Consider the following 14,880-nt stretch of genomic DNA (forward strand, 5'->3'; position numbering starts at 1 on the left):
ACAACCTTCCAGTTTTGTAGATTCAAAATTTCCTCATCATATCTACAGACTTGATAAAGCACTTTATGGCCTTAAGCAAGCTCCAAGAGCATGGTATGAGACATTAGCTCAGTTTCTTCTGGAAAATGGATTTAACAGAGGGACTATTGACAAAACATTGTTTTATCTCAACCATGGAAAGGACTTACTTTTGGTGCAGATATATGTTGATGATATCATTTTTGGTTCTACAAATGACAGACTTTGTAAAAGGTTTGCCAAGCTAATGCAGTCAAGATATTAAATGAGTATGATGGGAAAACTTAGCTATTTTGTGGGCCTTCAAGTCAAGAAGAATGAAGAAGGAACTTTTATTTATCAATCTAAGTACACCAGAAATTTGTTGAAGAAATTTGGAATGCAAGATTGTTCAAGTACATCCACTCCTATGGCCACTGCAACAAAATTGGATAAATATACTGGTACATCAGTAGATATTACTGATTACAGAGGTATGATTGGCTCACTACTCTATCTAACTGCAAGTAGACCTGATATCATGTATGCTACCTGTCTTTGTGCAAGATTTCAAGCAGATCCAAGAGAACCTCACTTAACAGCTGTAAAAAGAATTTTCAAGTACCTTAAAGGTACAGCTGATCTAGGATTGTAGTATCCTAGGGAATCAGACTTTAAGCTAATAGGTTACTCAGATGCAGATTTTGCAGGATGAAAAATTGACAGGAAAAGCACAAGTGGAAGCTGCCAATTTCTTGGAGGCAGATTAATTTCTTGGTTTAGCAAGAAACAAAAGTCAATTTCCACATCAACTGCAGAAGCAGAATATATTGCTGCAGGAAGCTGTTGTGCACAGATTCTTTGGATGAAGGATCAGTTATTGGATTATGGGTTAACATATTCTAAAATCCCTATTTACTGTGATAATCAAAGTGCTATTGCTATGATAGGTAATCCAGTTCAACACTCAATGAAGCACATCAGCATAAGGTACCACTTCATAAGGGAACATGTGGACAAAGGTACAGTAGAATTGCATTTTGTTCCAACAGATCAACAACTAGCAGATATCTTCACAAAACCACTATGTGAAGCTACTTTAACAAGATTGGTAAATGAACCTGGAATGGTTTCAGGTTCTTTCTCTAAATCTGCTTAGTTTATGTTCTGATACATCAGACTTTATGATCAGTATTTACAGATATTACTATCTTTGTGTATTTTGTTCTTAAAATGAAATTTTCTAAGTGCTGATTGTTGTCTGATGTGAATTTTTAAACTTTGATAGTGATATGAATGTTTCTGTGACTATTCAATCCAATGAGGATAATTGTGCTAGATGCTGACCTAGTAGTCTTTAATATACTAATAATCTCATATTTGAAGTAATTGTTTATGTGGAAATCTTTTAACACAAGCAAATTCTGATACTGAGCTTGGTTAAAGTTTACTTTGTGTATCTTATTACTAAGTCAAAAACTAGAATAGTGCTTCTTATCTGTTAAGTTATGATGTTAGTAAATCTGATGGATGTACTAAGTGCTGATAAGCCTCACTTATCAAAAAAAAAAAAAAATATCAGGTACTCCTTTGAGATCTAGAGAAATATATATGTGGAAGGGAAGACCCAAGTGCATTACTGGTATTAAGTAATATGCATTAGAAAAGTAAAATAAAATTTTCTTGGTGACTTTTCACATTCTCTGATTACTGGAGAAATACTCTGATAATAGCATAAATTCTGATAAGCAGTTGTGACTCACGTACACTGAGAAGCCACTGTAAAAAGGAATTTCAAAAGATGCATAAAATGAGCACAAAACAGTTGAGGTGGACTCATGCATGAACTCATTCTATAGTAGACTTCAGAATAATGACAGATTTTGAGCAAAGTTCTTAGTTATGCCTTATTTTTAAGATGTACTGAAGTGAATCAGACTTTACTCTTTATATGATATTTAGCTTATTGCATACACATACACTCTATATAAATGATGAAAATTACTGTGGTGATAAATGTTATTTCAGATGAACAGTCTAAGTGTCAGTTGCATAAATTCTGAGGACAAGTACTGATGGAAGTTCTGATGATTAAGTTCTGATGTACCCATATCAGTATTTGTGTGAAGAATTACAGGAATAAACATTCACTTTTCGAGTTAAGGAGCCATATTCTGATGACTTTTCAATCCTGATAATAATCAAGTTCTGATGCTGACGTGGCAATATTTATTTACTTGGTTTATTTTTGGTCATTACTTGAACGGTCATATTTTTACAGAATATTGGTTTATGTGAGATAAAGCAGTAATAATCATTTTTTTAGTGGGAACAGTTTTTCTTTAAAAAAAAACTAAACGTGCAATGTAATTATTACTTATTTACCGTGTCCATTAACTTTTGCCTTAACTGCTGCATGCCTGACAGGTGTAAAGGTCTGTTCCACTTCTTATTAACTGCTGTCACGTGGGGTGTCTAAGTAAAAGAGATAAAAGATTTTCAAATCTTTTATTTTCATTTATATTCTACTCTCTTTATTTTCTTATTCTCTCTCACATTTTCTGACGGTTTTTTTTACAGATATTTTCTCAAACACCTTATAGGCACTCTAACTTCTCACTTATTTCTAATGGCGCCCAAGGATTTAATTGTTGATGGAGCCAAGTTTGTCCCAAATAATTATGTTGCAATCCTGACCAAGGCTGAAGCTCCATCAGATCTGCACTTTGTGCAAGATTTATTAGCTCATAGTGAGATTGGGTATGCTTTATCGCCGGCTCCGCTTATGGATTCTACGGTTTTCTAATCGCGCGGTCTTGGCTCCGATACTTTTATAAAATTGAAAAATCATTATTTTCACTTGAAATTTTTAGAGAAATTAAGGAACTCTATTTAATACTCTCTGTCAAAATTTCATTATTTATGAACATTTTTAAGTTGATCCTTTTTATTTTCAAAGTTCGTAATTCGTAGCAGTTTTTGTCACGTAAATTACATTTAGTAAAACGGTCATAACTTTTGATCCGTAAATAGGAATCAAGAGATTCAAGCACCTAAACGATCCTTATAACATTTTCTATCATAATCAAGTGTTATTTTACAAGAAACTACAGTTTATATCTTCGGGACTTTCTGTAGAACTTAATGTTATGTTTTGTTCATTTTAGCGAGATTACAGTTTCGATCCGAGTTTCGTTTACGCCTTAAATCATTATACTACCACCAACAATAATCATAACATCATCACCACACTAACTCCTATCAAGAACATCATTTTTTTGAGGCAACAATCATCAACCTTAAATCTACTTAGCTAAACATCAAGATTACAACAATACATTCACCAAAACTAAGTTTACAACTATGTTCTAAAAGATTCTTGAACTTAAATCTTAATAAGGATTGGTCAAATATTTATACCTTTCTTGAGAGCTTGAGATGTGTTCTTGATGATGGTGAAGTCTTGGGAGTGCTTGGTAGGGTTTTGGAACCTAAAACAACCATTAAAATGAAGAAACCAAAGAAGAGTTACTATTCACACTATTCACTATCATCTTTCTTGAATTTATTTCACCCATCAAACCTTGATAAAATGAACTTAAAAATTTATCATACCTTAGTTTAGGATGTATGAATCTTGATAATTAATGGGGGGATTTTTTCATAGCTAGAGCTTGAAGTTTTGAAAATGATTTCTTCTTGTTTCTTGTTAGGGCCGATTGGAAGGTGTTGTGGGGGGGAGAGAGAGAAAGAGAGTTTTTGTGTTGCTTCTTGGGTACTTCTTTGAATAATGCTTGTGATATGCGTGTATATTCTCTAGTATATAACCTATAATATATTTATGTTGGCAAATCCTTGGACAAATCTTGCTAGCCCTTTCTAGATTACAAGGTAAGCTAGTAGTTTAGTCTTTAGCTTACTATTCTCTAGCCTTAGATGATCATTCCTATAACCTTAGCTTACTATTTGATAAAGTAACCATGGTTACTTTTCTACCATGGTAAGTTAGTGCGATACGTTTATTTAATCGTTTACGCGTTTGTTCGGTCGCTTAAACGTTTTCGTAATAATTTCTCGTAAACGGTTCGCAGCATAAATCCTTTCGTATTTATTCTTTATGTTTTGAAGTATCGTCCTTGGATATAAATCCGTAGGATTTTAAAATCGTAATTATATTGTGATCCCCTTAATCCTCGATGATTCATAAATATGGTCATTTTTCAAAGTTCATTTTCTTCGAAAACTAATAGCGTTTACATACACTCATTTGGTACGTATAATCATAATATCAACTTTGAAACTCATTTTCTCATGCACAATATAGTGTGGGCTAAAAAGTTTTGCCCGTCTGTCAGGGTTAATATTCATTAAATATTTTTACAAAGTCTGCAAAATTCTTGTTATTACACCAGGACTTCCTCCAGATAGAGAAATCGAATTTGCAATCGACTTAGCACCTGGAACGAAACCAGCATCTAAGGCCCCGTACAGAATGGCGCCAGTGAAAATGAAGGAACTGGAAAATCAATTGCAAGAATTGTAAGAAAAAGGAGTGATTAGACCCAGTGTATCCCCATGGGGTGCACCAATACTATTTGTTAAATAAAAGGACGGAAGCATGAGATTGTGCATCGACTATCGAGAACTCAATAAGCTTACGATCAAGAACAAGTATCCACTACCTCAAATTGATGATTTGTTTGATCAGTTGTAAGGAGATAAGTATTTCTCTAAGATTGATTTGAGATTGGGATATCACCAGTTAAAGATCAAACCTGAAGATATACCAAAGACATATTTCAGAACAAGGTACAGTCATTATGGATTCTTAGTGATGTCTTTTGGATTGACCAATGTCCGACAGATTTTATAGACTTGATGAACATAATTTTCAAGGAATATCTGGACAAGTTTGTAATTGTGTTTATCGATGACATTTTGAGCTACTCAAAGTCAACGGAAGATCATGCAGAACATTTAAGGATAGCTTTGGAAATTTTGAGAAAGGAGAAGTTATATACCAAGTTTTCAAAATATGAGTTTTTGTTACAGGAAGTTAATTTTTTAGGGCAAATAGGCAGTAGCGAAGGGATCAAAGTGGACCCAGCAGAGATTGAAGCTATTATGAATTGGGAAAGGACAAAAACACCAACAGAAGTGAGAAGTTTATTGGGATTAGCGGGATATTATCGAAGATTTGTTCAAGATTTATCGAAGATTGCGACACCTTTGAAAAAGCTCACCAGGGAAATGAGAAGTTTATATGGAATGAGAAGCGTGAAGAAAGTTTTCAAGAATTAATTCAAAGATTAATCACGGCACCTGTTTTGTCACTTCCAGATGATCAAGGGAATTTCGTAATCTATAGTGATGTTTCTCATAAGGGATTAGGTTGTGTCTTAATGCAGCATGATAAAGTCATTGCATATGCATCTAGACAACTGAAACCTCATGAGCAGAAGTATCCTACTCATGACTTAGAGCTAGAGTCAATAGTATTCACCTTGAAGATTTGGAGACATTATTTATATGGTGAAAAATACGAGATCTATACGGATCATAAGAGTTTGAAGTAAATATTCATGCAAAAGAAACTCAACATGAGACAGAGAAGATGGCTGGAGTTGATCAAGGACTATGATTGCATGATTAATTATCACCCAGGTAAAGCAAACATTATGGAAGACGCGTTAAGTCAGAAAGAGAAGTTGAATGTGTTACAGTACCTGAAGAGTTATACAAGGAATTTCAGAAATTGGAATTGGAGGTCAGAATTTGCAAACCTGATGAAGCAAAGATATATAGTATGACTTTTCAGCCAGAACTGTTAGAGAAGATAAAGAAATGTCAGGAGGAAATAATGGACCAAGATATCAATCGTTTAGTAGGAGAAGAGTTATGCACACAGAAGGATGATCAAGGTTTTCTCTTTTTTTCTTCCAAAATTTAGATTCCAGTAGTAACAGAGTTGAAGAATGAAATTCTACAGGAAGCTCACAATTCAAAGTATTCCATTCATCCGGGAAATACCAAGATATACAGAGACTTAAAAGAGAATTATTGGTGGCTAGACATGAAGAGAGAAATTACGGAATGGGTTAGCAAATGTTACATGTGTCAGAAGAGAAGGCGGAGCACCAGAGACCAAGCGGATTATTACAACCATTAGAAATTCCAGAGTGGAAGTGGGAGCACATCGCTATGGATTTTATAGTTGGATTACCAAGGAAGAAAGTGAACCACGATGCTATTTAGGTTATAGTGGACCGACTAACCAAATCAGCTCATTTCTTATCTATCAATGAAAGATTTTCACTGGACAAGTTGGTTCATATGTATTTGAAAGAAATAGTAGTTCGTCACAGAGTCCATATGTCTATTATATCGGATCGAGATCCATGATTCAATTCAAGATTTTGGAGAAGCTTTCAAGAATGTTTGGGAACTAAGTTAAACATGAGTACGGCTTATCATCCGCAGACTGATGGCCAAAGCGAGAGAACAGTCTAAATAATTAAAGACATGTTACATGTTTATGCCATTGATTTCAAAGAAAATTGGGATGAGCATTTGCCCTTAGTGGAATTTTCTTATAATAACAGTTATCATGCCAGTATCGGAATGCCTCCCTATGAAGCTCTTTATGGACGCAAACGTCGATCCCCGGTATATTAGGATGAAGTCGGAGAACGTAAAATAATTGGACCCGAATTGGTACAGCAGAAAAAGGAAGTTGTTGAGGTCATTCAGAAAAGGTTAATTGCAGCAAAAGATCATCAAATAAAATATGCAGATCAGTCCATAAAGGATATGTAATTCAAAGAAGGAGATCTAGTGTTACTGAAAATGTCAACATGGAAAGGATTGTCTAGATTCTGGAAGAAAGGAAAGCTGAGTCATAGATACGTTGGACCCTTTGAAACTTTGAAACGTGTCGGCAGGGTAGCAAACGAATCGGCAAGGTAGCATATGAATTGGAGCATATTCATAATTTTTTTCACGTATTTATGCTTAAGAGATATAATCCAGATTCTAGGCATGTAATTGAGTATGAGCCGATATAACTACAGGCAGATTTATCGTATGTTGAGAATCCAATGGAGATTCTAGAAAATAGAGAAAGGGTATTGAGAAATAAAGTTATAAATTTAGTAAGAGTATTGTGGAGAAACCCAAAGGTTGAAGAGTCAACATGGGAGTTCGAAAGCGATATGCGAGAAACGTACCCTCATTTGTTTACTTAGGAGATTCTGAGGACATAATCCTTTTAGGGGGAAGGATGTAATATCCGGGATATAGCGTGTAATAATTTTTATCAATAAATAATTATTATGTGATTATTATGTGATTTTTTTGAATTATCTGATGATTGATGTTGATATGTGGATGTTTATATGTGGTAAAGTATAGGTATGTTAATTTTATTATGTCCAGAATAAAATATAGATAATTATGGTATTTTTATGGTAATTTTTGGACTGTTATATGATTTTATATTGATTTATGAATTTATTAATTATTTTTTAAATAATTACAAAACTATTTTATAAAGCCGGGAATCGTCCAACTTCAACAGCTTTTACATTTTTACAACCCGAAAATCTTCGGAAAACTCCTTCCTAACCTAATCTGATAATTCCGGACATTATCCGTGTTTTGACTTTTTCAATCTGGATTACGGATTGACCTGTGCGCGTCCTGGTGTAAATTTTCGGTACGATAATCATTTCGATAACACTATTTTTGTATAAAGTGTTTTATAAGAAGCCCAGTCTTGATAATCATCCAAAAGTTTTAAAAGTTATCCAAAAGTTTTTATAATTATCCAAAACAAGATGATAGTTATCCAAAACATTTTCCAATCATATCGTTTTTACAGTTACTTAGCGGCTAAGTAACTTATTTTTTCATCCAATACGATCTAACACGTATTAATATTCCATAAATATAAATAGTCATTTTCTTATTTCATTTTATTCGTATACTCATAATCAACCAGTAAAAACCGATAAAATACAAAGAAAACCCTAATTTATCGTCGCGTTCTTGAAAATTAAACTCACAAACGAAGGCGTTATCGAATTCAGAATCAAGCGTACCATATATCAAATCAAAGCTCTCGAAAAGTTCTTTCATAGTCAGTCATCCATTTCAGTGCACAAATCAAGGTGATTATGTTATTTAATTGTTTTAATTCAAATTATTTAATGATTAGAAGAGGAATTTTTGATGTTGATGCTGTTTACGTGATTTGATGCTTGAATCATGATAATTTTGGTATATTATATAACTGAGTTTGATTCTCGAAATTAAAAATTAGGGTTTATGTGTTTGAATGTTCTTAATTGAAATTTAGGCTTTTCTTTGTTAGCAGTTATAAGTTAAAATTAATTGTATCATCTTGTAGATCATTGAAAAACGATTCGATTGGAATATAGCTAGTTAACATACGATTCCTGGAAGGCTGCGATTGGAAAATCGGAGTTCGCTGGCGGCGGAACTTCGATCGAATTTTCCGGTTAAATCGTCGATTGTTTGGGTGAACTTATTCTCACTACTAGAAATAGTGCCTATGACATCACCCTTTTAACATCGGTTAGAAATGTCACCGATTTAAAACCAGTTTTAACATCGGTCGCTTCAAAACCGATGTTAAAGATGTTGTAAGACATCGGTCTCTTAATCAACCGATGTCTATACTCGTTTTTAAAAAAAAATAAAAAGGCCCACTTCTTTCTTTCTCCCGTTAATACACCAAAAAATTCCCCCTTAATCAATAATTTGATTCTCAGTTTTTCCCCCCTTAACCAAAATTGTTTCCCCCTCTCTCATTCTCTCTTCTCTCTCTCTCATTCTCTCCTCTCTCTCTCCCATTCTCTCTTCTCTCACTGTCTCGTCTCTCATTCTCTCAGTCTCTCTTCTCTCTGATCTCTCACTGTCTCTCTTCTCAATCACTCTCTCTAAACCTAATCATACCATTATCCATACAAACCTTTAATTAAACTTGATTAATTCCTAAATCGAGCTCGATTGGTGCTAAATAATCTTGAAAGAAGTTGGGTCTACTCGATTATTGTGAGAAAAGTAAGTTTATTTCGAATTTATTTTCAATATGTTTTTATTTTAATAGAGTTTTGTTTACAGGTCTCCGGAGCTTTGTTAGTGTTGAAAGAAGTTGGGTTTGCTTGATTAGGTAAGATTAACTTCTAATCTACTCGATTAAAAGTTGGTGTATATATTGTTAATCTTAAAAGAAGTTGGGTTTACAGATCTATATAAGCTGTACTGGTGGCCTTGTTATTGTTACTGCTAGTGTTGTAATGTTCACTGTGGAATGGAGGTCTGAATTGAAATTGAACCGTATTCGTCTTATTTTTCCTCTCCTTATTTCCCCATTTTTGAATAGGGCAGCACAACAGAGGTTGAGCTTGATAGAATCTAAAATGTTATGTAGGTGACATCCAAACAAGATCAGAAGCAATATTGGCAGCATAGGGATGTTTCTGTCCAAATGTTTTGTACTCATGAGTACCATTAATGTATCTGTCCAACTCTAAAAAAAGATTGTCTCTTACTGTTTTGACCCATTTAATTACAATATAAAGGAGCAGTAAAGGAGGATGGAAGGGGACAAACCGTCTGTGACAAATTTGCACATTCATCTCGTAAACTTGGTTTTTATATTAACTGTAGTAAACTATTGATATAATATGTATTATAAGAGTTACATATACTTTAAATAATGTTTCATATAACTGCCCCGCGAAGTTCTAATGAAAACTTATATAGCTTAAGCTCCTATTTGGTAATAGCGACCTTAAGTATAAGAACCGTCATAAGCTGATGTTAGCAGGGTCTCATAAACAGCTTATGGAAAAAATCCTGATACAAACAACCTTATTATCATTTTTTTATTAAAAATTAAGGGCTCACATAAAAGAGTATGTGAAATTACATGAACAAATGTTGATTCTAGTAATGCTGATGTTGTTGTGGATCAATATCATTACATTGATGTAAGTCTTCCCATCCTAGTAATTTGAGCAGCACTGAATATATAGTACCAAGAAAGCTGATTCTTTAAGCAGGATAATATTAAACTTATGAAAGATATGGGTATGGATGCTTACCGATTTTCAATTGCTTGATCTAGAATTTTCCCCGGTTAGTAATTGGTGGTAACACAATAATTTTTTTGTGTTTATTTTGTTAGATGGAAGTGGACATCTTAATCAGGCTGAAGTCGATCATTACAATAACTTGATTAATGCATTGCCATCTAATGGTACTCTTGAATGAGAACGACATATTATGTAGAAATAAAAGATCAGAAGTTAAAGTTTAATGGTTCCTAAACCCAAGAGACTAAATTAATGAAAAATAATTTACAGGAATTGAACCTTATGTCACCCTATACCATTGGGATTTACCTCAAGCACTAGAAGACATATACCATGGATGGCTTAGCTTCCAGATAATGTAAACAATCTTCATACTCTAGTTATATACTTATATTACTTATAGTCTCCTACTGTGAAACTTTATGAACAAAACTACATATATTGCCTGATTCAATCAAAATGTATCATTGATTATTTGTAGAGATGACTTCACCACATATGCCGAGACCTGCTTCCAGAAGTTTGGTGATAGAGTGAAGCAATGGATGACGTTCAATGAGCCACACTCTTTTGTACAGGAGTATGATGTTGGACTTTATATAGCAGGTCACAACATATTAATGCCAGATTATGTGTGATTTAACCTCCACTATATGTACTATTCAACATTTGTTAGAGACTGAAAAGTTGCATTCCCCTTTAAATTCTCTTTTTTCTATTACAATATCAGCTCTATGGTGTTGAACCTGATGAGAGTGATATACTATCAGGAGGAAAGCCCGGTAATAATTGGATGGCAGATCTTGTATAATATAAATATTTCACATTTCTATTCATTAACTGCATAATCCTATAACTATCTACTCCTTCCTGGTTTAGAAGTGTAAAGATCAAGGTCACAAGTATTTGACAATGTTAATATGCCAAATTACAAGCAGTTACAAGGGGAAAATAATAATAAACTGCACGAAATTGATGCTCCGCTTGAAAAAGGTTACACAGTGAATGACATCTTTTATGTCAAAACTCATATGATCTAGTTTAACGAAATAGAGCTGTTTACTAGAGTAAAAATATATTTCTCTTGTAATACTCCTTGAAGTTGAATATTAAGTTGTCCCAATATTCAAATATTTATGATATTCCACATATATAATTCAGTTCTTCGGAGCTTATGATTAAGTATGTATATGGCTGCAACTGTAGATAGAATTCATTAAATACTGATCAAAATTGCTTCCATTCAAAATATGGATCCAATATACATACTATTATTCTCATTAGGATGATGACCTTATTTCTCCATAAAAGTTATTTATTACTAAATATACCTAATACATACATCTTCTAATGCCTAAGGTCCGCATAAGATCCAGGGAATTGGAGCTGGTTTTATTCCTGGAGTACTGAACGTCGGCATTATTAATGAAGTTGTTCAGGTAAGACCAGGAAATTATTGTGCTCCCTCTGTAAGTTTCATTCAGTTTATCTGTCATCACATTCTACCATGTCATATGCTCTGAGCCTCTTTCTGAAAGGAAATGGATGCCTTTTTGGATACAACAATAGAATAGTTCAATGAACAAATGGACAGTATATTATTCTTATTATATAGACATTTTAATAGCAATACATACTTTCTACTCAATATGTAATGCTGTTCATGTCATTTAACAGGTGTTAAGTGATGAAGATGAAGCCATAGAAACTGCAAAACTTCTTGCCATAAAAGAAAGATTGCCGGTAAGTTTAACCATTTTTATACTCAAAATGGATCTCTTTCGGAATTCTATGTTGCCTTATGATGCTCTGCTCAGTTTATCTGCATCTGTTTGTTAAGTATCTTTTACAGGTGGGAATATCATCTGGTGCTTCAGCTGTAGCTGCTATTAAAATCGCAAAGAGGTAAGAAAGTGCAGGAAAATTGATATTTGCAAGTTTGTTTGTTTTTATTATGAACACCAAACAACTATATTTGGGAAATTAGCTTGTCATCATCCATCTGCAAGAATGCTGGTACTAAATCATTTTTAATGTATCCTATAAACAGTTAAGTTGACAGTTCGGTAGTGTTTAAGATTTAACATTTAGGAAATTATCTATAAACAAGAAACTAGCTAAAGCAACCAATCATGTATTCGTATGTGGTTCGTATGTGGTCAGTGACTAATACCAGACTTAGCTTCTAAATTTATGTCCGACATTTGTGAAGTAAATAATTTGTAATATTTTCATATACTTGTCTCTTATCATCATTCACTTCATGTCTGTACTTTATTGATTATAAAGACAATCTCAAGAGGGAGCTGTACGTGATGCTACCAATTTTGCTTCAGCAGGTATTATTTCTGGTTCAGCAGCATATCCATCCGGGGATAATTGCTTGGGAAATGCGGCTTTAGTGAGCTAGATAGGTTAGGAATGTGATTGTAAGTAGATAGTTTTTGATGTTGATGTAGATGTAGATATAGAAATATTTGGTTGAATGTTGATATAAAAGTTTTTTGGTATATATTTGTTCTCATTTAAGATTATTTTTTATTGATATAGCTTTTATTTTAATTAAAGAGTACGATGTATCTTGGATAGATATAACATCATTTAAATATTAACCAACTGATGTCAAATATAAGCAAAACACAACAATTTTGACAGGAAAAATGATGTAAATAGGAAATTTCACATCACTAACCTAAGTGAAACCGATGTGATATGTCATATTTAACATCGCTAACCTAATTGAAATCGATGTGATATGCCATTTTTAACATCGGTTTTATGTAGCAACCGATGTACTATACAAAGTAAGACATAATTTCTTTTAAGAATTTGATGTCTATCAGTTTAATGTTCTTCCTTGTTACTCCCTCCCTCCCAAATTATCTGTCTTATTTGACTTTTTATGGTCAAATTGACTCAACTTTGACTGTAAATTAAACAACAATTTTTAATTATTTTGAAAACCGAAGAATACGTATTAAAGTAGATTACGTGTACTTTCTAATGATATAATTTTTATAATTTTTTTCGATTATATACTATATGAAATTTTTAGTCAAAAATTGGTCAATTTGACCGAAAAAGTAAAACAGGACAGATAAATTGGGACGGAGGGAGTATATGTTTATAGTGCTTCTTAACCTCGTATTTACCATTTTTCACAATCTAGTTTTAACATGTTATTAAAAAAGGGCTAATTATACATCAGTTTGCTAAGAAAACCGATGTCTATGTACATCTTTAACATCGGCCAAAAACCGATGTTAAAAACCCCTACTTTTCTCTACACATGCGAACACATCGGTTTGAAAAAAAACCATCGGTTTATAACCGATGTCTAAGGGCATTTTTCTAGTAGTGTTTGTAATTTTATAACCGATGTTTATAACATTTTTTAGTAGTGTTTTTGGGTGGTTTTTACAATCACCGGAAAAACTCATGGACGGCGTCCATGGTTTCCCAGCGAGAGGGGGGAGATGACTCTAAAATTACAATTTAGTCCCCCAAGTTTTGCAAATGTTGCATTTTTAATATGCCTGTTTTAAAAATTTTAAAATTGGATTTCAGTTTTAAAAATATTCAAAAATTAGATTTCAGTTTTATTATTTTCAAAAAATATATTTTCTTTTTATAATTATTTTCAGAAATTATTTTTATTTATTTTAAATTCCAAAATTTAATATTTTTAATTCTTAAAATTATTTTTAATTTTAAAATAAATCTTAATTAATTAAATAATTTTAGCTGATAATCAATTATTTAATTAGTCAATTAATTTAAATATTAATTGATTAATTTATTTAAGTAGTTATTAATTAATTTTAATTAATTATTTAATTAGATTTATTTATTTATTTGGATTTAAAAATTCCGAAAAATAGTTTCGAGTTTTAAAATATTATTTTAAATTATTTTCAAGGCTCGATAATTATTATTAAATTAGATTCGAGCATTCGAACCCTATTATTTATTTATAAAATGATTTGGAGACTCGTTTTAATTCCGAAAAATGTTTAAAATTTCATATTTAATACCTGAAAAATCATTTTAACCCCGAATCTTCTTTGAATAATTATTCTGATTGAATATCTTACGTGCCATGTGCTATATGTGATCCAATTGCTGTATAATATGACTGTATTTGCGTTGTTTAACGGTTTTTGCTGTAAATTTCAATCCGTCCTTCGGATTTGGGTGAAACGAAGGGTAAATAGAAGTTTGTAATGAATAGAATGAGATGAGAAGTAGTATTGATAAGAACATGTGATGTTTAACAGAGGAAGCGAGAAGTAGAAAGGGAAAACAAGTGGTCAGTGAGTGGGAACCAATTGACAGTGCTAGTAAAGTAAAAACGGATTGGTAAGGCATATGTTTCTACTCTTTCTTGTAATGTATCACAAGTACTTTTGAACTCTCTTCATTATGTTGCAATTATTCCAAATAGTTCTTATTCTATATTGTAAGTACTTTGAAGTACTTAACCCTAAACCCTGATTCTTATTAATCTTGAGCCGCAAGCCTGATTTCTTGTAAATCATTAATTAATGAATTCTTGGATATGAACCACACATATACGATACTACTCCATAAATACATATCTACCATATACTGATTCTTGATATGAAATTGCTTAACATACGAACCTTTATGCCTGTCATAACTGAAGACCAATTCTTGTAACCATTGAACCCTGGTCTTCTATATTCTGATTCTTTCCCTGGATTGAAAGTCAATATTCATGTTTACCTTGTTATACTTTCAT

General features: G+C 32.7%; 1 protein-coding gene across 13 annotated transcripts; it reads left to right on the plus strand.

Annotated features, from left to right (window-relative positions):
• Positions 1-8,825: 8,825 nt before the first annotated feature.
• On the plus strand, positions 8,826-12,604 carry LOC141706156 (cysteine synthase-like). Of its 13 annotated transcripts, none has more exons than XM_074508962.1 (9): positions 8,826-9,081; positions 9,128-9,190; positions 10,211-10,282; positions 10,389-10,476; positions 10,600-10,724; positions 11,478-11,557; positions 11,796-11,861; positions 11,959-12,023; positions 12,408-12,604. In XM_074508962.1, the coding sequence occupies exons 5-9, from the start codon at positions 10,664-10,666 to the stop codon at positions 12,526-12,528; spliced, it is 393 nt and encodes a 130-aa protein (XP_074365063.1). In that variant the 5' UTR covers positions 8,826-9,081; positions 9,128-9,190; positions 10,211-10,282; positions 10,389-10,476; positions 10,600-10,663; the 3' UTR covers positions 12,529-12,604. The 13 variants fall into 13 exon arrangements, with proteins under 13 accessions (XP_074365063.1, XP_074365073.1, XP_074365074.1 ...); XM_074508972.1 differs by having other exon boundaries at positions 12,455-12,604; XM_074508973.1 differs by having other exon boundaries at positions 12,458-12,604.
• Positions 12,605-14,880: the final 2,276 nt, after the last annotated feature.

This window comes from Apium graveolens, chromosome 2, assembly GCF_009905375.1.
Source record: "Apium graveolens cultivar Ventura chromosome 2, ASM990537v1, whole genome shotgun sequence".
In the NCBI taxonomy this organism is placed as follows: domain Eukaryota; kingdom Viridiplantae; phylum Streptophyta; class Magnoliopsida; order Apiales; family Apiaceae; genus Apium; species Apium graveolens.

Coding starts and splice junctions, on each gene's coding strand:
- LOC141706156 (XM_074508962.1), top strand. CDS start 10,664: ATGACGTTCAATGAGCCACACTCTTTTGTACAGGAGTATGATGTTGGA. Junction 11,558..11,795: donor TTATTAATGAAGTTGTTCAG/GTAAGACCAGGA, acceptor GTCATTTAACAG/GTGTTAAGTGATGAAGATGA. Junction 12,024..12,407: donor GCTATTAAAATCGCAAAGAG/GTAAGAAAGTGC, acceptor TTGATTATAAAG/ACAATCTCAAGAGGGAGCTG.